This window comes from Leptopilina heterotoma, unplaced genomic scaffold, assembly GCF_015476425.1.
Source record: "Leptopilina heterotoma isolate Lh14 unplaced genomic scaffold, ASM1547642v1 Lhet_235, whole genome shotgun sequence".
NCBI lineage: Eukaryota > Metazoa > Arthropoda > Insecta > Hymenoptera > Figitidae > Leptopilina > Leptopilina heterotoma.
The window spans coordinates 1111786-1139094 of NW_025110952.1; the positions used below are offsets into that span (position 1 = coordinate 1111786).

Sequence of the window (27309 nt, forward strand, 5' to 3'; positions counted from 1 at the left end):
AAAAAAGATTTTTGAAAGAGATAATAATGTTGCGACCTTGACTGATTTTTCTTTTTCTAAACTAACCTGTCTGTTTTTTTTTTTAATTTGTAGATTTTCTTGGAGAAATCTTAACATGAGTGAATTTTGAGAGTTTCTTTTTTGAACTCTCGGAATTGGGTCTGATTTATATATATTGGTGCGGAGTGGAAAAGGATACAAGGGGAGGATCATGGAATTTTACGACGTGGGAAGTAGCGACTTAAGGGAGCTATGGGATACCTATCTAGTAGAACCGGTAAGTTAAACCCTCATGATTTGAATCTCAGGAATTTTTCTCCTTTTATTTTCACCATCCCCTATATATATATAGCTTTATACTTTCTTTTCATGTTAAATTTTAAATTTTATTATTCCACATTTTTATTATATGTACATAGTTGTATATACATTGATCTTTGATTTTTTTTAAAAAATTTTTTGAAATTTAAAAAAAAATTTTTTTTGTTTAATTTTGTTAAAATTTTCAATTTTTGAAAAATAGCTTTTTTGTGAAACTTATATATTAACCGCATTGTAACAAATTCTTGCAAAATAAAAAAAAATCGAAGTATTCAAATTCTTTGGTTTTTTTTATTTTATCAAATTTCGTTTAAAATAATAAATTTCATAGTTAATATTTTACGAATATTTTTGAAATTTTTACCATTTATCAAGCACATTTTGTGGAACATTTTCTCAAAGTTTTAATTCTATTTAATAAAAATTAAATGTTCTTATTTGCAATTATTTTTTGAAATATTAATTTTTCGTTCAAATTTAATTCGGATTTGAATTTTTTAAAATTTTGTACTTCAAATTTGATTTAAAATTATAAATTTCAAAACTAATATTTTACAAACATATTCTCAAAATTTTAGTAAAATTTCAGAACATGCATATTTCGATTTCGGACTTTTTCGACTATTTTCAAAAAATGCAATTTTTTCGACTTATTTTCAAAAATAGCGACTTTTTCGTCTTTTCTTCCAAATATCACAAAAAAAAAATATCACATTTTTAGTATAAAACATGCAACTTATTTCGTATTTTTTGTTGTGAAAAATAACAATACATTAAAAAAAAAAACAATTTTTGAAAAATTATTTTTGAATCATTTTTCTAATTAAATTTCCGAAATATACAATTAAAAAGATTTTGAATAATTGAAATTTTAAAATTCAATTGATAATGATTGATTTTTTTTCAAGTATTTTATTACAATTTTTGAAAATCAACGTTTGAAGAGTTTTTAATTGTAAATTTTGCAAATAATTGAATTCTCAAAAATTTTAATGAAAAATCTTCCAAATGTAAATTTAAAAATGAAAATCAATAAAAATCAACTTCTAAAAATGATATTTTTGAAAAACGTCATTCCAAGAATTTTTTCATTTCGATTTTTTAGAATATTTAATTATTCTCAACATTTTCAAAAATTCAAATACATGCAAAAAATAATAAAATTTTAATTTTTTACAGAATTATTCTTAAAATTTTGTTGAAAACAATCATTTTAAAAATGTTTAATCAAAATTCTCCATAAAGTTAATTATGGTGTTTTTTAAATTAAACAAAATTTTTTTTTAAGAAATTCGATTATTTTCGAAAAATCGAGAATATTTTTAAAAAACCAGTTTCTAGAATTGTTTCATCATAATTTTTTAAGTTTCAATTATCTTCGAACAAAGAAAAGAAAATTTTTTTAAAATTTACTTTTTTAGATTTATTAAAATTTCTGAGAAGACATGTTCATATTTTTAAATAATGAAAATTTTTCAAAATTTTTGATTAATTTTTTTATATTTTTCAAAAATTCCATTTATTTCTTAAAGACATTTCGAAGTTTCAATTGTTTGGAAATTTTTCAATTTATTAATATAATTGAAAAACTATTTCTTTCAAAAATTATTTAAAAATATTTTTTAAAAAATTAATTTTAAAAATTTCTTTATAATTTTATGCAAAAAAAAAAAATAATAATGAAAATAACTTGATAAAAAACGTGGATAATTACAATTATAATAAAAAATTGAATTTTTTTATTTAAATAATTAAAAAGCGAATTAATTTTTTTTTTCAAAAATTATTAATAACATTCATATTATACTAATATATTGCATACAATACGTGATAAATAATATTATATAAAAAAAATATTAAGTATATCAGTTGAAAAATTTTAAAATGAACTTTTAACGAGAACCCATATTATCGTAGGTCGTCATAATATTTCTGACGAATATTTTCTCATTTAATTCAAATTATTCACGCAAGTTTCATTATATAGATTTTGTTAAGTAATCGTTTTTTAAAACTTTTTTTTCACATTTGAATTATGCGGTAGAATTTGGATAATATCCTAAAATAAAAATAAATAAATCAAATAAATCGAAATTTAATGAATAATTGAAATAAATAAATAAATATAAAATAAAGGAAAAAAAAACATTACAAAAAAAGCAAAATGTAATGAATGTCACATCAAATGTCAGTGATAAATTTTATCGTTGTAATTTTTCTCTAATCGCAAAAAGTAGTTCACAATACTCTATTGCAAAGGATTTTTTTTTTTGTTATAGCAAACAAAATTTTGTATTTTTAAATTAAAATCTTTCTTTTTTTGTTGCAATTTTTTTTTTAAATATTGAAAAAGTTTCTTGATTATAGTAATTTTAATGAAAGTAATTTTTATTTAAATTAAATTATAGTCTAAATTTAAATTAGTCAAAAATAACTAAAATTATTAATAATTATTAGTTGTCTTTGCTAAATAAATTATTTTTAGTATTAGTAATTATTTATTTTTGTTTCTATTAATTGGTTATTTGTTTACCAAAAATTATTTATTTTTGTTATTACATAATAATTAGTTATATTTTAGTAAAAATTAGTTTTTTATTACTAATTAGTTTATTTATTTATATATTTTTTATATTTTGTTTATTTATTTGTTTATCTATTTATTTATTCGTTTGATTATTTATTTATTCATTTATTTGTTTATTCATTTATTTGTTTATTCATTTATTTGTTTATTCATTTATTTATTTGTTTATTTATTTATCTATATTTATTACTCGTTCTTCTTATTATAATAATAAGTTTTTTTTCACAATTGCCGAAAAAAAATGTGAACTAAAATTTTTTAGCAATAATTATAGTTTTTTTGTTGATTTATTTGTTTGTTTATTTATTTGCTTTTTTATTTCTTTATTTATTTATTCGTGTATTTATTTATTTATTTATTTATTTATTTATTCGTGTGTTTATTTATTTATTTACTAGTTCTCCTTATGATAATAATTTTCTATTCACAATTATACCGAAACAAAGTGTTAACTAAAATTTTTTTTTTATTTTTTTCTTATTTTTAGTTTGTAATCTAAATACGATAAAAATGATAACAATAATAATTAATGGAATATACATAGCAAAATGATGAACATTTTCCTAAAAGTGGTGACTCCTCCCATTCCTTTAACTCAAATTCTTTATCTTTATCTTTTCTAATCTTATCTTTAGAGAAAAAAAAGAGATGAACCCAAACCAACACTAATTTTATTGGTATATTTATATAAATGAAAACTACAAGTGGCAAACATTGAAAAGTAAATTTTCTGAAATGTTTGGATTTTTTAAAGCTCTCCATAGAATGAAGTCTTTTACATTGATTTATCGCAGAGCATTTCATAATTTATTTTTATTTTCTATCAAAATCTTCGAATTCTTAAAATTTTTTTTTAAAAATCAAAAACTTGGGGTGATTTTGTCTTTGACTTTCGATTCAATTTTGACTTTGACTTTGAAGGCCAAAATGAAAATCAAAGTGAATGTCAAAATTAAAATGAAGTCAAAATAAAAATTTTTAATGTAAAAATCGAATCAAAAGTCAAATATACAAAATCGTTTTATATTAAGTATTTGGACATTTTTGCACACTAAATATTTGAATATAGTTCATTGCACTCATTGACATTTAAAATTAATTTTCATCAGCGAAATAAAAAGAATATGTCACGTAGTAAAAAATCAAACAATATAATATAAAGGAAGTTTTATTGTTAATTTATTAATTAATTACATCTGTACATTCGTAATTTTTTAAAGACTTTTTACTGTTTAAAAAATTTAGTGTTGAAAAAAAAAATTCAGAAAATTTACTTTTTTCAAAAAATAACAAAATTTCGTTAATTTTGACAAATTTGAAATTTTACAGTTTTGCAATTGTAAAAATAATAATATTAATAATAATAATAATACCAATTATTATTTTTTTTTATTATTATTATTGTTTTCTGCATTGAAATTTGGTATTCAAAACGACAAATTCAGTTGGTCTGATGAAATATTTATTTGCCGAATCACATAAGTGTCGACATTGACTTCCGGGAGATTAAAAAAATATTGTCTATTAATTTGTCAAATGATTTTAAGAATATTAAACAATTTAAAGGAACAGAATTTTTTTTAAATTTTATTTCTTAATAGAAAAAAAAAAGAAAATGAAAAAAAAAAGAAAAAAGTTGTAATAAAAATTATTTTTTTGCATTGCAAAATATTATCAATAATTTCTTAATCGATTCCACTGAGAAATTAATATTTAATTAAATTAATTTTCTTTAATTTAATTATAGCAATATATTAATTAATATTACATAATAGATATATATATTAATAAAAGTAACATACAATTTTAATAACAGTAAAAATTTATTTTTTATTATATATTAAATAAATTATAAAAATTGGTCGGTTTTCCTTTTCGACAAAAAGAATAATTAAACTTTTTCGTTACTAATTTTCATTTATATATTTTTTAAAGATAAAAAATTATAGGAGTAGAGATGATTCTATCACTCAGTCGTATTTTAATAAATAGTGAAAATTAACGATCACTCCGAGTCAAGGAAAAATATAAAAATATAAAATTTCCTTGACTCGGAGTGATCGTTAATTTTCACTATTTATAAAAAATTATAATTGACCTAATTATTCAGAGATCAGCTGACTGATGATACAAGAAATTCATATATATACATGTATGTTTATTGATTAAAATAATAATGTCTGAATATATCGATTTAAAAATTAGTGTAGCAAATGTTATACCTTTATGTTCTTGAAAATATGTACGTTTTCAAAAAAATATTTATTAAATGAATTTCAATTATTTGGAAAATATTATAGAATAACTAAAAACTTCAAATTAATTTCAACAAAAATTGAATTGAACTTTTTCAGAAAAATTAATTCTATACTGAATTTATTAGAACTTATTTTCATTTTTTTAGTGGGAAAAATAAATATAGTCAAATAATTGAAAAATGAATTTTGAATAATTTTTTTTTTCATTAATAATTTAATTTACGAAAGAAATTAAAGATTTTTTAAATCAATAAATAATTAAAATTTTATTTAAAAGTTTAAAAACATTGTATAATTGTTATTAAAATTTTGTAGAAATTAATAATTAAAGACATTTTTAATTGATATTTTTTCAAAAAATGCAATATAGTCGAATGTTGAATTTTTTTCCTATTCAGATAATTTAATCAAAGTTTTTAATATTCTTGAAGCTTATTTTAATGAGCATTTAATGGTTGGCTATCAGTAAAATTTCCTGTAACTCCTTTTAAAGAAGATTTTTTCTTGAAAATCAAGTTTCATTTTTTTTTATAAATACTTCCGAAAATTACGATATTTATAATTATTTTTTACTTGATAAAACTTTTTTTTTTCTTGTTTATCAAAACAAAAAAATCAACAATTATTAATAAACAAAATTTTTTTTAGTATAAAATAAGCAAATTATTATTTCAATTTTTTTTTGTGCGAAAAATAACAATAGACAAATTATTTTAAAATATTTAAAAAAAATTAATTTCAAGAATTTCTTTATAACTTTTTGAAAAAAATAATAAAAATAACTTAACAATTATTATTAAAAACTTGAATTTTTTTTTATTTCAATAATTGAATTTTCCAAGAACTGTAGGAAAAATCATTAAAAATGATTGTGAATTTTGGAGATGAAGTAAAGTTATAAGTTAAAAATTGTAGAAAATAATAATTGAAGATTTAATTAATAAATTTAATATTAAAACTACGATTTTTTTCACTTGTATAAAAAAGGGCTTTCGTACAATATTGAATGCCTAAAATTTGTGGTATGACAACATTAAGAAATTCTATATAATTTTAACCATATACATTTTAGGGGACATTTTACCTGCAGGGATAAAGTTTCACAAAAGATATCTGTTTCTGGTACGATTGTATAGTTTTTACCTTTAAAAATAATTTTTATTTTTTCCCTTTAAAAGAACAGGTCAAATTTGTGTGCAGTGGATTTTCCATTGTAAGCTTATATACTCAATGTATTAAAAAAATCGAAATGACTTTGACCTTCTCTTAAAATACATCTTATGGACACAAAAGAAAATGTTTCCCTCCAATAATCAAACTGAATTTAAAATAAAATTAATTTCAACAAAAAAGTTGAAATCAACAAAAAAGTTGAAATCAACAAAAAATGTTTATTTTTCAATTTTCATCAAACATGAAATATTCTTTTTTGTTCGTTAAAATTAATGGAAAAAAATTGCCTTTTTTTGAATAACATAAATTTTTGATGACATTAAAATTTGACTGTGATAATTTCCCTTTGAAAAAAAATTATTAAATGTTAATTGAAAAAAGAATTAAATTTCTATCTCAACTTTTTTTTAAATGAGATATTGACCGCGGACTTGTTCTTGTATTAGGATGTTAAGGACATTATTATCAGAGCATCGATCCACGTATATAATAAAGGTTATCGTGTTTAATATTTTCTTATTTAATAAAAAAAAGTATAATATTTTAAAATGCATCGTGTTTTTAATAAAAGAAAGTGTTTGCAGAAATTCAATTATTTTCGAAAAGTAATAAAATTCTTCGCAGAAATTCAATTATTAAAAAAAATTTTTTTTGAAATTCTCGCCAAAATTTCAATTTTTTTTATAAATAATAAAATTCTTCTGTGAAATTCAATTATTTAAAATTTTTTTTTTAAATTCTTGTCAAAATTTCAATTTTCTTTATAAATAATAAAATTCTTCTGTGAAATTCAATTATTAAATTTTTTTTTTAAATTCTCGTAAAAATTTCAATTTTCTTTATAAATAATGAAATTCTTCACTGAAATTCAATTATTTTCAAAAATTTTAATAAAATTATTGGTAAAATTTCAATTATTTAAAAAAAATTTTCTTAAATTCAATGATTTTCAATATCTACTATTTTGAATTAAAATTTTCCAAAAGAATTCAATTATTTAAAAAAAAATTTAATGAAATTCTACGCAAACATTTAATTATTTTCATAAATAATAAAAATTTCACAGGAATCCAATTATTTACAAAGTTTTTTTTTAATTTCTTCGCAATAATTCAATTATTTTAAAAAGTAATAAAATTCTTCGCAGAAATTCAATTATTTAAAAAATTTTTTTTAAATTCTCATCAAAATCTCAATTAATTTTATAAATAATAAAATTCTTCTCTAAAATTCAATTATTTTCAAAAATTTTCCTTAATTCAATGATTTGTAATATCTAATATTTTTTAATAAAAAATTTCCCAAAATAATTCAATTATTAAAAAACAAATTTAATAATAATATTCTACGCAAACATTCAATTATTTTCTTAAATAATAAAAATTTCACAGGAATTCAATTGTTTAACAATTTTTTTTTTAAATTTCTTCACAATAATTCAATTATTTTCAAAAGTATAATAGAATTCTTCGCAGAAATTCAAATATTTTCAAAAATTTTTTTCAATTCTCGTGAAAATTTCAATTATCTTTATAAATAATAAAAAATTTTCTCTAAAATTTAATTATTTTCAAAAATTTTAATTTACTTTTCTGTAAAAATTCAATTATTTTCAAAAATTTTCCTAAATTCAATGATTTGCAATATCTACTATTTTTTAATAAAAAGTTTCCCAAAATAATTCAATTATTTAAAATTAAATTTATATAAAATTCTACGCAATCTTTCAATTATTTTCATAAAATAATAAAAATTTCACAGAAATTCAATTATTTACAAATTTTTTTTACAAATTTCTTCGCAATAATATTCTATTATTTTCATAAATAATAAAATTCTTTTTAGAAATTCAATTATTTTAATAAATAAAAAAATTCATCGTAGAATTTCAATTATTTTTAATAAAATTTTTATCGAATTCTTCGAAAAATGTAATTAAAGATTTTAGTAAAATTCGTCGAAAGGATTCAATAATTATTTAAAAATTTATTGATAAAATTCTTCATGAGAATTCAATTTTAAGATACATTCAATTATTTCAATAAATTATTTACTTTTTCATTTTAATAATTGAATTCTCGTTGAATTTTCTAATAAAAAATTGATTTAAAAATAAATTTTTAGTTAAACTTGAAAAAATTATTAAAAATAATTGATTTTAAGAAAAATTTTACTTAAAAGCCATTAAAAAAATTGAATTTTGAAGAAGTTACAAATGTTTGCAGAAATTCAATTATTTTCATAAATAATAAAAGCAATCTCAAAATTTGAATTTTTTTAAATAAAAATTTTAATATTGAATTCCTCGAAAAATGTAATTATTCTTGAAAATTTTAATAAAATTCGTCAAAAGAATTCAATTACTTAAAAAAATTTGCTGGTAAAATTCTTCATGAGAATTCAATTTTAAAAATAACATTTAAATTATTGAATAAATTATTTATTTTTGTATTTAAATAATTCAATTCTCGTGGAATTTTTTATTAAAAACTGATTTTCATTTCATAAAAATGAATTTCAGTTAAAATTTCAGATAATAATTGAATATTAAAAGCAGTGTAGCGAACCTTTAGAAATAATTGAATTTCGAAAAGGTTTCAATTTAAAATCTTTAAAAATATATAATTTTTCATACTATCAACTAATTAGTAAACATATTTTCTTTGAAAAAGTTTAATTGAATTTTATGTTGAAATTATTTTCAAAGTTTTTAGTTTCTAATACAATATTTAATTGAAAAATTTACTAATAATTGAAATTTCGTAAAATTGAATCCTAAATGTTGGATTTAAAAATTCTTTTAATTACATTTTGAAAAATTATTATTATTTTTTTTTATATATTTCATTCAATTATTAAAAATAATTGATTTATAGAAGAATTTTAGTCAAAAATTCTAGTAAATAATAAAATTGAATTAAAATGATGAAAATAATTTTGAAGAAGTTACTGTGACAATATTTTTGTATTATAAAATAGTAATTTTATGGCTGCCCTGATAATAATAATATTAATTAGAAAAATAAAAATAATTTGAAACAGATAAATTTCTTTTTTTTTGCGTCTTTTTTTACTTTTTAGTTTTTTCCGCCATATTGTATCCGACTTTTTGAATTTTTAAAAATTGACTTTAAATTCTTGATCCCAAAAACCCTCGAGTAAAGAATTTTATTAAAATTCATTGAAACCATTTTTTTTTTTTTTTTTTTTTTTTTTTTTTTTTTTTGAGAAAATAGTTTTGTTCACCTAAAATCGATTATAAATGCGTCCCTTTTGTCAACTACTTCACGCTTGATAGACTTTATTTAGGCAAAGGATATATAAAAAGAGACACTTTACCCCCAAGCATTATATTGATTTTTTTTCATATGTTATTCATAAATAATATATTTTTTGAATTTTTTCTCCTTAAAATTTCTATTTTTGGTAATTTTCTAACCACTTTTTCAAGACTTTTGTTAATTTTTTCTTTATCACACATGTATTCTTATTTCTTTGCTGTAAATTCATAAATGCAGTTGAAACACAGTATCGATATATGTGTACACCGTCAGGGAGACTTTTATATTGCCTTGACTTGCTTCGTGTCGTTGCGTCAAATAACTGATAATGGGAATAGGTATTGTGGTCAGGTTATCAGGTACACATACAACCTATTATGACTTTTGTGTTCTGCGCATTTTTGTTTACTTCACTACACGCTGTGCCATTATTAAGTTTTCGTGAGTTTGCATTTATACCTATTAAAAAAAAAAAAAAAAAAAAAAAAAAAAAAAAAAAATACGTTAATTGGCTTGACTAGTTAAAGCCAGAATTTTAAAGAAGAAAAAGAAGAAAGAAACGTGAAAGAGGACAAAAAAAATTCTATAATATTTTCTTCTTCCCATTTTTAAAATTTAGTCACAATTTATTACTACTCAAAATTTAATTCTTCAAAATCATCAAAAGAAGAATTTTTTTTATAAATTATTATTAAGACTATTTAGTCTGAACGATTTTATTAGTTTTTCAAAAAAAAAAAAAAAAAGTGAAAAAGCAAAATGAGTAAAATAAAAAAATTAAATTAAAAACAAAATAAAATTCAATTCTCTAACATCAGGGTCCTTAAAAAAAAATGAAAAAAAAATGTTAAACAAAGAAGCAAAATAATACAAAATTAAAAAGAATAATAAAAGAAAAAAATTAACATGTCAAATAACAAAAAATGTCCAAACAAACTGAAAAAATTAGATTGAATTAAAAACAAAATAAAAAAATAGAATTTCAAACAGAAAAATTAAAAAAGTATAATAACAAAAAATGAAACAGCAAAATGAAAAAGAATAAAAAGCAAAAAGAAAAAAAAAAGAAAAATAATAAAAAAAAATCAAAATCAAAAAGCATAATAACAAAAATTAAAACAGTAAAGCAAAAAAAAACCGAAAATAAAAATGAAAATCAAATAAAAACAAATTAACAACAAATAAATAAAAACAAAATCAAAAATTAAAAGAACGAAATAAAAATACAAAATAGAGATCTCACAAAATAACAAGAAAGGAAAATAAAAACAATAAAAAATCATAATAAAAAAACAATTTAAAAAGCAAAAGAAAAGTAAAAACAAATTTTAAAAAAATAAATAAAAAACAAAATTAAAAATTCGAAAAAAATGAAAAAGCATATTGAAAAAAATAAAAAATTAGAGAATAGAATAAAACACAATATAAAAAAATAGAAAAAAATTTTAGAAAATTTAAACAAAAAAAAATAGAAAATAATTAAAAAATGAAAAAGCGAACTAATAAATCAGAATTATAAATAAAAATAAATAACACTAAAAAAAATCAGTGATTCGCTTTTAACTATGAATTTGCAGTATAGCTTTTAAAACTATGATTCGAAATAAAAAAGCAATTTTCACTCTTTTTTTACGTATAAAATTTCGGATTTTATTTAATTTTTCCTCAGTCAACAGGCAAAGAAACTATGAAATTAAAACAAAAATTTTAACTTATACACTAAACTGACATTAGAAAAAAAAAGAAATAATCTTTATACTATATATTAAATTTGTTGGATTTTCTTTAATTTATCCTCTTTGGCTTTTATAAGAAAATTTAATTTCCAACATTACTGCGTTGTATTTCCAATGTTTTAAAGCGGAGGTTTATCAGTAGAACCGTTTTTCTTATATACGTTAACTTTAGCGCCACTTAAACAAACAAAAAGATAAATACAAGCTAGAACATTTTTTTATATTTGAAAAATAGGTAAAAAAAAGTGTATATAGTTTAGGAACGAAAGCAAACTAAATATATACATATTCAAAGAAAAGAAAAATTACCTAATGTTTTTTATTTTTTTATTTTTTCCTTTTCTTATTTTATTGTTTTAAAAGATTTTATTTTAATAAATGCATCAAACGAGTAAATAATTATCAGGCCTCGGATATTATAACATTTTCGACTTTTTTCGACTTATTTTCAAAAAATGTGACTTTTTTCGACTTATTTTCAAAAATTACAACTTTTTCGACTTTTCTTCCGAATATTGCAATAATTTTTAGTATAAATTGCAACTTATTTTCGAAATTTACAATTGAAAAGAGTTTCAATAAATATTGAAATTTTGTCAAATTTAATTGAAAATAATTGATTTCTTTTAAAGTGTTTTATACAAATTTTTGAAAATCAATATTTGAAGAATTTTAATTGCAAATTTTGAAAATAATTGAAATTGAATGGCTCAGAAGAATTTAATTTTTAAAAAATTTTTTAATATATTTCGATAAAATTCAATTATTTTCTAAAATTTGCAATTAAAATTCTTCAAAACAATTTAATTATTTTTATAAATGGTAAAATTATTCGCAAAAATTCAATTGTTTTTATAAATAGTAAAATTCTTTGCAGGAATTCAATTATTTTCAAAACATTTTGAATTGAATTTCTCAGAAGAATTCAAATATTTTTAAATATTTCCAGAAAATTCAATTATTTCTTAAAATTTTAATAATTTCTTTGAAACAATTCAACTATTTTTATAAATATTAAATACTAAATAAATTTTCAAAATTTACAATAAAAAAGAGTTTCAATAATTGAAATTTTGTAAAATTAAATTGAAAATAATATTGAAAATAATTGAATTTTTTAAAGTGTTTGATAAAAATTTATTTAAATCAACTTTTGAAGAATTTTAATTGCAAATTTTGAAAATAATTGAATTTGAATTCCTCGGAAGAATTCAATTTTTGAAAAAAATTTTAATATATTTTGAATAAATTCAATTATTTTCTAAAATCTTAATAAATCCTTCGTAACAATTCAATTATTTTTATAAATGGTAAAATTATTTGCAAAAATTCAATTCTTTTTATAAATAGTAAAATTCTTTGCAGGAATTCAATTATTTTCAAAACATCTTTAATTGAATTTTTCGAAAAAATTTTTCCTAAAATTTTTAATAATTTCTTCGGAACAATTCAACTATTTTTATAAATACTAAATAAATTTTCAAAATTTACAATAAAAAAGAGTTTCAATAATTTAAATTTTGTAAAATTTAATCGAAAATAATTGATTTTTCACAATGTTTGATGAAAATTTTTGAAAATCAACTTTAAAATAATTTTAATGGCAAATTTTGAAAATAATTGATTTCTTAAGAATTTTAATGAAAATTCTTCAAGTGTAAATTTGAAAATAGTAATTAATGAAAATTAGCTTCAAAAAAATTATATTAAAATATTTAAAAAAAAAATAATTCTTCGAATTTTTGCATTCTAATTTTTTAAAATTCAATTATTTTCAATATTTTCAAATACAATTTTCCAAAAATTCAAAAAAATACAAAAAATAATAACATTAAAATTTTTTACAATTAATTTTAACATTTTAACAACATATGACTTTTTTAGATTTATTAAAATTTTGGAGAAATCGCGTTTATAGGTAGAAATTAAAATTCTTTAAAAATTCAATTATTTTTTAAATAGAATTTACCAAATTGCAATTGTTTGGAAATTTTTCAATTCTATATAATTGAAAAACTATTATCTTTCATAAATTATTTTAAAAATATTTTTGAAAAATTAATTTTAAGAATTTCTTTATTATAATTTTTTGAAAATTAATTAATAACTTAAAAAACATGGACAGTTAGAATCATTATAAAGAACTGAATTTTTGTATTTAAAAAATAAATCTGTTTATATTGTGGACTTAAGGTAACAATATAAACAGATTTATTTGACAAAAATTAAGGTCCTGAAAACATTCAAATTGTATTTAAATAATTGAATTTTCTAAGAACTTTCGGAAAATTATTAAAAGTAATTGATTTCGAGAAGAAGTTTGATTAAAAATTGTAGAAAATAATTGAATTTTAAGAGAATTAAAGTTGTAATTTTTAGAAGTTATTAAATTTCAGAAGGTTTTAAATAGAAATTTAAAAATTTTTATTCCCGTATAAAAAGAAACAAGAAGTATTTAAATATTTATTTAACGAAATTATTCAAGTTTTAAATAATTAAATTTAGAAATCAGTGAAAGATGAGAAGAATAAAAAATAAAATTTTTGTGACGACACTGAATTAAATAAACGACTTTTTTTCTATTTTAAATCGACTTTTTTTGCACCTTAAAGTCGATACGAGTTCTGAAAAATAGGATCAAGTTCTGCTGTATAGTATAAGAATTATAATTTATAAATAAATAATTGTTGAAGTATGTAGAGTATAATATTTTATGAATATAGAAATATAGTGAATCTATATATATTTGTATAGAAAAAAGTGTCATATTGAATGTGCGGTTGTATATAGGCGCAAAAGTGGTAGTAGCAACTATATAGTTGCATATTATAAGAGGGTCAAGGACCTCAACTAAAATTATACACTCTTCGTAAATGAGCAGCATGTATAGCGATGGCGAGGCAAACGAAGGGGAAGGGCTTTAGTGGCGGTCAAGTTGAAGGCCGGACAGTACCCTGCGCGCATAAACGTAAGAGCTGAGCTGAGCATTCGCCCTTCTCACATATATATATATACACGAGAGATTAGCCAATGTCGATTGGAATATCGTGTTATGGTCAATCGTCGCGAATCGTCGTCGTCCCATTGCCTTGGTCCCGCACTCTGCCGCACTCGCTCAAAAGGGAAAGACCCGGAATATCTCAGCTATGCGGAACTTCAATAACCCCCCTCCCTTTTCCCCCTCTCTCTCTCTCTCTCTCTCTCTCTCTCTCTCTCTCTCTCTCTCTCTTTTTCTCTCTCTCCTCTCTTCTTTACCTTCTCTCTCTCTCTTTCTCTCCTTTTCTCTTATTCACATTCATTTTCCCTTTTTCTCTTTTCTCTCGTCTATCTTTCTTGCCACTACCTTATCTGTCTCTCTTCTTCTTCCTCAGCATCCGGCCTTCATTCAGATTTATCTGCATTTCCGTCGGAAACTCTCTATACGATAAATAGCAAGATTTACAACCTTTAGAAAACTGTCTAAACAGACCCGAAAGAAAAATTTCACGAAAAATTGATTTACTTATATCTTTTCTTTCTTTCTTTTTTTTTTTTGTTTTATAGAAAATTATAATTAAAATTCTTTAAAACGATTCAATTATTTTCAAAAAATATTCAAAATTCGAATTTTTAATATCTATATAATAGTATTTTCGCATCGCAAAAGAATTTAATTATTTAAAATAAAAATGATAAAATTTATCCAAATTTTAATTATTTTCATAACAAATAAAATTTCCAACAAGAATTCAATTAATTTACCATTTTTGAAAAAGTCAATTATTTTAACAAATATTTGAATAAAATTTGAAGCAAGAATTTCAATTATTTTCATAAATAATAAAACTCATCGAAGAATTTCAATGATTTTTTTAATACTATTTTAAATTAATTAATCGAAAAATTCCAATTATTTTCACAAATAATGTTTTCCACAAGAATTCAATTATTTAAAATAAAATTTTCATAATATTTATTAGATATATAATATTTCGAAAAAATTTATTATTAAAAACAATTTTTATAAAATTCTTATGAAATATTGAATTATTTTCAAAAATTAACAAAATTTTTTTTAAAGAAATTCAATTCTTTTTAAACATTTTAATAAACTTTTCGCAATAATTCAATTATTTTCGCATAAATAATAAAATTCTTCACGCAGGAATTCAATTATTTTTGAAAATTTTTATTAAATAATTCGTAAAATTTCTAATATTTTAAAAAAATTATCCTCAATTCAATGATTTTCCATATATATATATCTATATACTGTTTTGATAAAATTTTCCAAAAGAATTCATTTATTAAAAAAAAACTTTAATGAAATTTTACGCAGACATTTAATTATTTTCATAAATAATAATAATTTTCACATGGATTAAATTATTTACAAATAATTATATAAAAAAGCATTGAATTATACGAAAAATTTGTGGAAATAATGAAATCGTTTTAAAGAATTTTATTAAAATTTTTTTTAAATTATTTTATTATTTCAAATGTTAACAAATTTAAAGTATGTGTAAATTCTCAAACATATAGAAAAAAGTAGCTTCTAGTGTAAGAAATAGTAAAATTCTATAGGTATAGAATTAAAAATATCCGTGAAGCCCCTAAAAGAAACTATAAAAAAACAACCTCTCAGTAATTAAATGCCTAATTTTGTTATTGCAGGCCTCGGATTGAGTTTAAGATGTAAAAAACAGTAGATTCGAAGTACGAAAAAAAGGAAAAAAATTCGTTTATTTTATTTCAGAAAATTATTATAAAAATATAATTGAATTTTAAAGATGAAATTTAATCGAAAATTGTAGAAAATAATTTATTTTTCGAATGTTTATAGTTGCAGATTTTATAAAAAAATTATTAAACATCAGGTTTTAAATTAAAATTTTTAAATTTTATTTCCCGCTGAAAAACAAATGAGAAATATTCAAATATTTGTTTAACTTTTTTTTTTATTTTAATTTCCCACCTGGTCGATAATATTTCAAAAAAATTGTGTCTGTATTATTCATTTGTAACAAAAATTGAATAATTTTCAAAAGAATTTTGAATAGTAAAAAATTTTTAAGGACTTTAAAGAAATTCAAATGTTTCGTAGGACATTTGGATGAGTTTAAATTTAAAAGCAAATATATGTAAATTATGCTTTTATATATATAAATATAAAAAGATCCTTTAAAACTTTCTAAAACTTTTTGTCCACTTTTTTTGTACGCGAAGGCATCTAAATAATTTCTATTTCTATATGAGGAAGTATTAATATACATTATACAAAATGAGAAATTTTATATTTAAAAAAAAATTTTTTTATTCACTATATCAATGTCACAAAGTCAAGAATTTAATTTCAATTTAATTAATTGTTAATTTAAAACAATTTTTTTTTCAGTTTAAGTTTTAGAAAAAAATTTTCATTTTATTACGCTAAACATATATATATATATATTTACTTCAGTATAGTTAAGAAATTTTTCTATTCCATAAATAACAGAATTTTTATTCAATTAAAAAATTTGAATTACGAAAATATTTTTATATTGAATGAAAGAATTTGAATTATGAAAATAAAAATATTTTTATTGAATAAAAAAATTTGATTTTACAAAAATGGAAATTTTATGATAATGAAATTTTTTTTTTGAATGAAAAAGTTTGAATTACGAAAATTGAAAATATTTTCATTTAATTAAAGAAAAAAAAATTCATTCGAGTTTTGAATTTGCAATAAGTTATTTGAATAAATATGTAAAAATAATATTTAGAGCATTATTCGAAAATTGAAACATTTAGTTTAGAATTGATTCTGTGAGTGAGGCAATTTCGTAAAATTATTTCGCTACCTTTAGCAATTTTTTACTTTTTTTTTTTGCAAACGTTGTTTGCGGTCGAAATAAGCCACAAAAATGTGCTGAGTTGCTTTATTTAACTTCACTATATAGATACACCAACTTTCATCGAGTAATAAAGTGTCAAATCGTTTAATAATTATTGTAAATTAATGTCAGCAACAGCAATTATTTTCTTATTTCGATGTTTCTTTTATTGTAAATTTATGTTTTTATTTATTACTTTTCTATATTCTTTTTTTTTTTTTGATTATATGTTTATTTTTTTATATTTTTAATTTTCTATATTCTTATTTTTTGTGTATATGTTTATTTTTTTATATTTTTAATCTTCTATATTCTTTTTTTTTGTTTATATATGTTTATTTTTTTATATTTTTAATTTTCTATATTCTTATTTTTTTGTTTATATATTTATTTTCTTATATTTTTAATTTTCTATATTCTTATTATTTTATGTATATACCTATATATTTTTATTTTCTTATTAAGTCATTTTTAATTTTTTTTAATGATAATTTGGTCGTGAGGTCCAAGGCACCAAGTTTAATGTCGATAAGGGTTCGAATCCCCATCGATGCAATTTTTTTTTTATTTCCTTCTTTTATAACTATTTTTATTTTTTTAACGATAAAAGAAATTTCTAAAGCCATATAATTTATAATTAATATTTTTCTAATGTTACGAAATAATTTTTTTTCTCCACTAGAAACAAGATTTAAATTTAAGAATTTTTTTTTTTTTTTTTTTTTTTTTTTTTCATAAGAGAAACAGACTAAATGAAACGTTTATATGAAGCATGATGAAAATAATTGTAAGCATTAAAATTCGGACTAGACTTGCTTATCAAGTTAAACAGTGTGTGTGTTTCTTTGAGAAGCTAAAAATTGTAGACTTAACATTTTGTAAGTTCGACATGAATATAACACAGTCAAAAGAGGGCCCAAGACATTGAAAAAGGAATGGTTGACTGTACCTGTCTCAATGAAGTCACGAAAAAAGGTGAACGTCCTCCAATCCACCCAAACCATCCCGTCACTTTGCTTCACGACAGGTATTATACTCAACCGACGAGTGGTCTTAAAAGCTAAAACCTGAATTAAACCCAGCTTTTTAAAATTCCACCTTTTAAATAAATATATATATATGTATATGTATATGTAAACGATAAGCCGGTTGCGTAACCAGGACAAAATAAATATCCTTTTTCATCGGCAATTATTATTATATTTTCTCGTTTAACTTCAAAATCAAAATATTCATTTTTCTTCAGTTTTTCGATTAATAACAAAAAAAATTATCTTATATATTATATTATAATCATAATATTATATATTATATATTATTATATTATAATTATAACAATTATAATTATTTTTATCAATTAACAGAAACTATGGATCTATAATTAATTTTATTAATCGAATAAGATTGATTATTAAAATTTTGGTAAATTTTTATCCTATATATGAGAGTAGAAATGACCTAAAATTGTAGTTCGATTAAAAAAAAATTGCATAGAAAATAGAGGAAATTGAAATTTTAACTTAATTTTAGTTTTAATAATAATAATTATTATTGTTATTTAATAATTATTGTAAATTAATTTATTTAATATTATTGACTATTATTGTTAATAATTATTAACACTATTTTACTATTTTATGATTATTCTATTATTAATATATTAATAGAAATGCAATATGATAAAGATAAAAAAAATATTGTTTTTCAGCCAAGAACTAATAAAATTTAAAAATAGTAATAAAATATTCATGGATTAATTTAAAATTTTCATAAATTGTTGTCCTATATTAGAATATAGAAATGATCTAAAATTTTAGCTCAGTTAAAAAAAGTTTGATAAAAATAGTGGTAGTTGAAAGTTTAACGTATTTTTATTTACAATTATAAACATAATAATTATTGTTAGTAATTTGTTTAATATCATTAATTATTTTTATTAATTATCACTTTTTTATTATTATTGTATTATTATTGTATTATTATTGTATTATTATTGTATTATTAATATGAATATAATAATTAATAAAAATTCATGGATTTATTTATTAATTATTAATTATTATTTTTTAATTTTTTTTTTTTTTTTTTTTTTTTTTTTGCTTAGGGAAGTTTTGGAAATTTTTTTTTAATTATAATAGTTTTTGTTTTTAATTCAAATAATAGTATTAATTATCATTTTTATTATTATTTCTTATTGTTGTTACATTATTAATGTTAATATAATTAATTAATAATAAAAATTAATATTTAAAAAAACTAAAATTAATAAAAACTGCGATAATAAAAATAAATTTTGTAGAAGTGATCTGTAATTTTAGCACAGTTAAAAAAAAATTGCAAAAAATAGAGGAAATTAAAATTTTAACGTACTAAAAAATTTTTTTTTTTCACAATAATTATAATAAATTTTGTTATTAATTTAATTAATATTGTTAATTATTTTATTTTGCTATTTAAAAATATTTTTTTTATTAATATAATAATATAACAATTATTATTAATATAATAAATTGATAAAATAAATTTAATTACTAAATACTAGAAATTGGAAAAAAGTTATTGAAAATTTTCTGGTTTTCAGCGAAAAAGGAAGAACCAAATGAGTTGAAGAAAAATAGAGGAAATATATAGGAATAAATTTAAAATTTTGACAAATTGCTATCCAACATTTTTTGGTTTTCAGCGAAAAAGGAAGAACCAAATGAGTTGAAAAAAAAATAGAGAAAATATACAGGAATAAATTTAAAATTTTGACAAATTTCTATCCAACATGATATATTGAAAATAATCTAAAATTTTAGCTTCATTGAAAAAAATTTGCAAAAAATATTGCAAATTAAATTTTTAACCTTTCATTTTGTGTGACATTTATTTCTTTTACAAATACGTAATAAAAATTTATGAACAATAATTTTTGTATATTTGTGAATTTTCAAGGTATTTTCGTTGAAAATTTAAAAAAGGAAATTTACAAGAAAATTTTTGTAGAAAAAAAAAATTTTTTTTAAATTTTTAAAAATCTTTGTATAAAGAATACTTATTTCAAATTTGACGCTTTCATTTGTAATTTTGTTTTTTATTTTTCAGCCCCAAAAACATAAAAAAAATTTATAACTTATTTTTTTTTAAATTATTTTTTTAATCAAGTGTCGAAACTATTGGAACAATTACAAATGTTTATTATGCAATTACATATTTTTTCATGATCCATGCCTTAATGAGACCAATTTTACTTCATTGTCAAGAGATATATTCATATATACAAGGCTAAAATATGGTTTCGTTTCACTTAGTTGAACATGTGTGACATTGGTTAATATTTAAACAAGTGTGGTCGAGAATTTATTACACAATGTAAAAATAATAATTTCCGAGATATATGTAATATTAAAAGCAAGAATTTCGATCAGTTCCAAATTTTTTTTCTTTTGAATTCTTCCAATTTAACTTTTTTACTCATATACATTTTGAGGTTATGTTTGCCTCTTATCCGTTGTTATTTTAATTGTTATTCTGTTATTTTCCTTGTTTTACTTATATACTATTGTTATTTTATTTTTCACGTCTTTTTTGACCTAAAATTTCTACCACCTTAAAATTTTTGACCTACATTTTGAGGTTATGTTCGTTTCTTATCGAATAACTTTAACTATGAAGTTGATATTTAATTTTTTTTTTTGTTTTAATTGTTATTCTATTTGTTTTACTTTGACCTAAAATTTCAACCTACTTAATTTTTTTGACCTAAATTTTGAGGTTATGTTCGCCTCTTCTCCAATGACTTTAACTGAAGTTAATGTTTAATTGTTGTTTTTATTTAATTATTATTCTGTTATTTTCCTTGTTTTACTTATATACTATTGTTATTTTATTTGTCGCGTCCCCCTTTGACCTAAAATTTCTACCTCCTTAAATTTTTTTACCTTTATTTTAAGGTTATGTTCGTCTCTTATAAAATACCTTTGACCTAAATTGTCCTTTTAGTCTAAATTTTTTATAATTATTTCATTATAATAGGAAACTACTATGTGTTACGTTAAAAAACGCAAATTTTTGAGGTTATTTTTCCCTCGACCTATTTTTATTGACCTACAATTTTTACATTATTGTTAATTTAAATTTAAACCTCTATTTGAAAATTATATCATCCTTTTATTAGACAATAATATTTATTATACTAAATATTAAGTTGCCTACATTTTCAGTGTCTGGTTTTAAATTTAGGTCAAAACTTCACAAAATTAGGTCAAATTATTGTTAGACTCTATGGAACATAAATGAAAGTGAAAAATCAGTTTATTTACAAGTATTTTGTTAAAATGGGAAAAACTAACAAGAGTTCGACCTAATTTTTCGACCTGTTTTGACCTAAAATTAAAATCTGATGCTATATTATTATGGAAAGTAATGTAAAAAATTTAGTATCTATTAATTTTGTTAAAATGAAAAAGCAAATAAGAGTTTGACTTAATTTTTTGAGCTTTTGACCTGTTTTGACCTAAATCTAAAATCTGTTGCTACATTACGTAAAGAAATGTAAAAAAATCATTTTTTATTTAATTTGTTAAACTAAAAAAAGTAACAAGACTAAGAATTAGCAAAGAAACCAAGAATTTGACCTAATTTTTTTAGAACTTGACCTGTTTTGACCTAAATTTAGAACCTGACACTATATTTCGATATGCAATGAAAAATCTGTTTATTTACGTATTTTGCTAGAATAAGAAAAAACTGTTGAAATTTTGACCTCATTTTGACGCAAATTAACCTTGTTTGACCTAAATTTTAAACCTAACACTAACCAAAAAAATGTAAAGGAAAGTAAAAAATAAAGTAAAATATTAGTTTATTTAAAAATATGTATTTTGGTTAAAAAGAAAAAAACCAACAGTTGTTTCACCTTCACTTGAGACGTTTTGACCTTTTTTGACCTAAATTTTCTGCTTGGAACTATGAAACGAAAAGTAAAGTAAACATTAAATGTATTTGTATTTTATATTAGTATAATAATAGCTAACAAGATTTTGACCTAATTTCGTGAATTTTTGACCTATTTTTGACCTAAAATTAAAATCTGACACTGTAGAACATAAAATTATAAAAAATTTAGCTTAATTTTAAATTTTTAAAAATTTAAAATTGAATGAAACTATGAAGAATTATGATGAGAAAAGTTATATTCTATTTAGGTCTACTTAGGTCAATTTTTTCCCGAATTTCAAAAATATTATAACTTACAATATTATTAGCACGTTCAATATCATCTGTAAATTTTTTTTTATAAAGACACAAAATTTACTCCACATTTTCCTTCAAATGATGATTACATCTATTTAAAAAAAAATCATCTTTTTCTTCTTAACATTAATATATACATTATATAAATGTTTCATTATTAATGTGAACACTTGTGTCATTAAACAATGTCAAAATATGTAAACAGTTTCTGTACGTCATTTATTTTTCAAAAGACGCCTTAAAAATTGAATCTTTCATCTTCTTTCTTTTTTGTTTACATAGGTGAAGTTTTTGGGGAGAAAAACATTCGTATTTTTTTTTTTTTTTTTTTTTGAAGATAGATATAATTAAAAATTCTGTGACGAATTAGAGCAGTTTTGTGTTTGTACATGTAGGAAATTAATTCAAAAATATTAAATTAATTTTAACATTATTTATGTTAATTCATTTGTATGAATTAATGAATTGAATAATAAAAAAATTAATTAAGTTGATAAACAATAAAAAATTCATAAATAAATAAACAATAAAGAAAATTAATAAAGGAATCAATAAATAAACAATAGAAAAATTATAAACAGATAAACAATAAAAACTAATAAATAAATAAAAGAAAATTAATAAATAATTAAACAATAAATCATTAAATTTCATAAATTAAAATAAACAATATAGAAATAAATATAATAATAACAAATAATAATAATAAAAAAAATAATAATAAAAAAAAAATAATAATAAAAATAATAATAATAAAAATAACAATAAAAATAATAATAGTAATCATAATAGTATTCATAATAATAAGAAAAAATAAAATATTGGTTAAAAATACAAAAACTACTAAAACCAACAATATTTAAAAAAAAACTAATTTTTTTTATATTATTAAAAATTACGTCTTAAAATTTAAAAAGAAAATATTCGTCTTACAATATTGCAAAAAAGCTGTAAACAAACTGATAAAATATTTTAAAATCATCTTGGCTTAAAATTGATTAGAAAAAAATATAGGTCATTCTAAAAATTATGCTTAATTACATTGTAGGTATTGACAAAAATAATAATTCATAAATGTCAAAAATCGTCGTATAATAAATTGAACGTTGAAGAAAATATAATATATATAATTTCAGAGATAATCAATCGCACCTTTCAAATTACCATTTTATTTAGTGCCATACACTTGTCATTTGATAACGTATTGGTATACGTCTTTCAGTACATTCGTCTAATCGAAATTCATAAAACTGATGGAAAAAAAAAACTATTTCGCAGAATTTTTTTTTCTTTGAACGAATATGCGTTAAATTTTTAATAAATTCTTTTGCTAGAAAATATGAGTATTTTTATTTAATATTTTTAATTAATTATTTATTAATTTTTTTTTTTTTTTTTTTTTTTTTTTTTTTATTATAATAAAAAGTTTACTTATTAATTAATATAATTTAAGAATTTTTATTAATTTAATAATTTAGTATTGAAGACAACAATTTGATATTTCTTGTAATTTAAACAAGTCAATAAAGAGAAATTTATTATTTTAAAAATTCGATAATTTTTTTAATTTTCAATTATTTAAGAAAGAGAATTTTAAAATTTAATAATTTTAAATTGTTAAATATCACTTTATAATTTTAATAATTCATCAATTTAATAGTTTTTAATTATTTAACAACTTAATAATTTTTCATTATTTAACAACTTAATAATTTTTCATTATTTAGCATTTTAATACCTTTTCATTATTTAACAATTTAATAATTTTTCATTATTTAACAACTTAATAATTTTTTTAATTATTTAAAAAATCAACAATATTTCAATTATTTAACATTTTTCAAAAAAATTTTTTTATTTAATAATATAAAATTTAATTATTGTTAAATAGGTATATTAAAATATATTTGACACATTTTATAATTTTTATAAATTAACAATTTAATCATTTCTATAAATTAACAAATTAATGATTTTTATAAATTAAATTAATTATTTTTTTCTAATTTGAATGTTAATAAGTGTTTTTTTGAATTATTTAACAATAATAGTGTTTACAACAATTAACTAAGCAATTTAGTAATTTTAAATGTCTTGACAAAATAGAAAATTTTAATAAATTAACAGTTTAAAAGCTAACAGTTAAATTATTTATCTAATTAATTAATTTTTATTTAAAAAAAACATTTTTTTTCTCCTTTAAATAATAAAGAAAATAAAATCACAGAAGTAGAAAAAAATTGGTTTCTTTTGTTTAAATAATTATAATCAATTTATGTAAACATTTACATGCATATGAATGTTTTATGAAAATAAGTTTTAATTTATTCCTAACGTATTTTCTTTTCAATGAAAATTTATTTTGCACTAAATAGCATTTTTTATAAATAATATATTATACACAAACAATTGAAATGTATAATAAATGTTAATAAATTAATTGCGAATTTCATAATTTATTTTTAAAACACATGTATTTAAAAACATTGGACTTCATTCCAAGAAATATTACTTTATGAAAATATTTTTTTTAAAAGTAAACAAATATTAATTATGTAATAATATAAACATATAATAACATTTATCTTACGCTCATTGTTTTGTATAATTATTAAATTATTCTACAAAAATAAATAAATAATTAATGAATTAGTTTGTTATAATTTGTGTTTTATTATTATTATTACTTTTTTAATTTATGGAAGAATTATTATTATTATTATTATTATTATTATTATTATTATTATTCATTAAATAATTTTGAAAGCCAAAAGTATATTAATAAAAGACGATTAAATTCTTTTATTAATTATTATTAAATTATTATAAATAATAAAAAAAAAAAAAAAAAAAAAAAAAAAAAAAAAAAAGTTGAAAGAATAGTTTTGAAAAAAATGTATATTGAATTATTTGCTGAGCGTCTGTTATAAAATAATTTTTAATTGAAATGAATTATTTCAGGCTCTGGGTAACGATGCGCTGATGGGTATGAGGGAGGATGAATGGGGTGTATTATGCTCAAAAGATAGAACATCGATGGGCGTTGTTCTAAGGGACCGGCTAATGACGGACGCCGCACTTGGTGGTTCAAAGCCAATAAAAACTGAACACAGTTACAGTCTTCTTGCATGTAGTCCACCACCAAGTCCAGAATCTCCAAGTGATGTCAGCCCCCACACTCCACACAGTCTGGACAGCCCCAATTCAGCTATCTCTGCTGGCTCGACAACCGTTATTTCCTGTTCTAGTAATACCACTGTCCAAACTCACAAAACCATGGAATTGCGAAGTCGAATTCACGGTAGGTATAAAAAAAAAAAAAAAAAAAAAAAAAAAGTTTCATAATATGTTTCTTATCAATTTTTCAAATTATTCTTCGAATATGAAAAGAAGAAAGAAAGTAACAAATTAATATTTATTTTTTTTTCAGTTTCTATATTAAATTCAATGAGAGAGTAATTCAAAATTTTTTTTTTAAAGAATAAATTATGCCGTAAGAAAAAAATGGAGAATTTTGTTTCTGAACTAATTATTCAATTATATTTTTCGTTTAAATTCTAATTTATAATTTTTATTATATTTTTCAAATATATATGAATGATGGACAAATAATTATTTAATTTGTAGGGGAAGATAATATAAAGATGAAAATTTTTGATTTAAAATAATTGAATTTTGTGAAAACACTCTCGTTTAACAAGTTTCAAGAAAATCTGACGAATTTTTAAAAAATATATCCACCATATTGGATCCGTCATTTTGAATTTTGTAAATCTGATGTCAAATTTGAATTCAGCGATCCCAGAAACCCCCGAGTAACGTTTTTTTTTGATCGAAACGCAACAATTTTTTAATTTTCTGCCATTTTGGATCCGCCATTTTGAATTTTTAAAAATCGTCGTCAGATTCGAAAAAAAGCGTTCTCAAAAACCCCCGAATCACGAGTTTCAAGCAAATTCAATTATATTTTCCAAATAACGTCTGCCATATTAAATCCGCCATTTTGAATTTTTAAAAATCAATGTCAAATTCGAAATAAGCGACCTCCGAAAACCTCCAAATCAGGAGTTTCAAGCAAATTTTATGCAAATTCTATAGCAAATTCTAATTTAAATAATTGAATTCCTGAAAAAATGTTATTATTCATGAAAAGAATTGACTTCTTACGAAGATTGTTACAAAAATTTTTTTTAAATAATTGAATTTTTGCTAAAATTTTACTATTTAAAAAGAGAATTAAATTGTTTCGAAGAATTTATTAAAATTTTTTTGTAAAATTTCATTAAACATTTAAAAAAAATTGAATTGTTTCGACGATTTTATTAAAATTTTAGAAAATAATTGAATTTTTTCAAAAAATATTAAAAATTTTTTTTTTAAAAAAGGTTAAATTCTTTTATGAAATTTTATTAAAATTGTATTAAAAATAATTAAATTTTAGCAATAAATTTTAATATTTATAAAAATAATTGAATTTCTACGAAGAATTTATTAAAATTTCGGAAAATAATTAAATTCTTTTGGTTGAATTTTGCCGAAAAATATTATTAACAATTTTTTTTTAAAAAAAGGTTGAATTCTTTTATGAAATTTTATTAAAATTGTATTAAAAATAATTGAATTTCTACTAAGAATTTATTAAAATTTCGGAAAATAATTAAATTCTTTTGGTTGAATTTTGCCGAAAAATATTATTAACAATTTTTTTTTAAAAAAAGGTTGAATTCTTTAATGAAATTTTATTAAAATTGTATTAAAAATAATTGAATTTTCGCAAAGAATTTTAATATTTATAAAAATAATTGAATTTCTACAAAGAATTTATTAAATTTTGAAAATTAAATTAAAAAAATT

The 27309-nt window shown here is 19.4% G+C and overlaps 1 protein-coding gene across 1 annotated transcript in view; it reads left to right on the plus strand.

Moving 5' to 3' along the window:
* LOC122502662 (cyclic AMP response element-binding protein A) overlaps positions 1–27309 on the plus strand; it is a 51776-nt gene that overhangs the window by 10466 nt on the left and 14001 nt on the right. The window contains exons 2-3 of the mRNA XM_043612821.1: positions 94–277; positions 25417–25756. Of these exons, the coding sequence (XP_043468756.1) occupies positions 212–277; positions 25417–25756 (406 nt within the window). The 5' untranslated portion in view covers positions 94–211. The remainder of the gene's footprint in view (positions 1–93; positions 278–25416; positions 25757–27309) is intronic.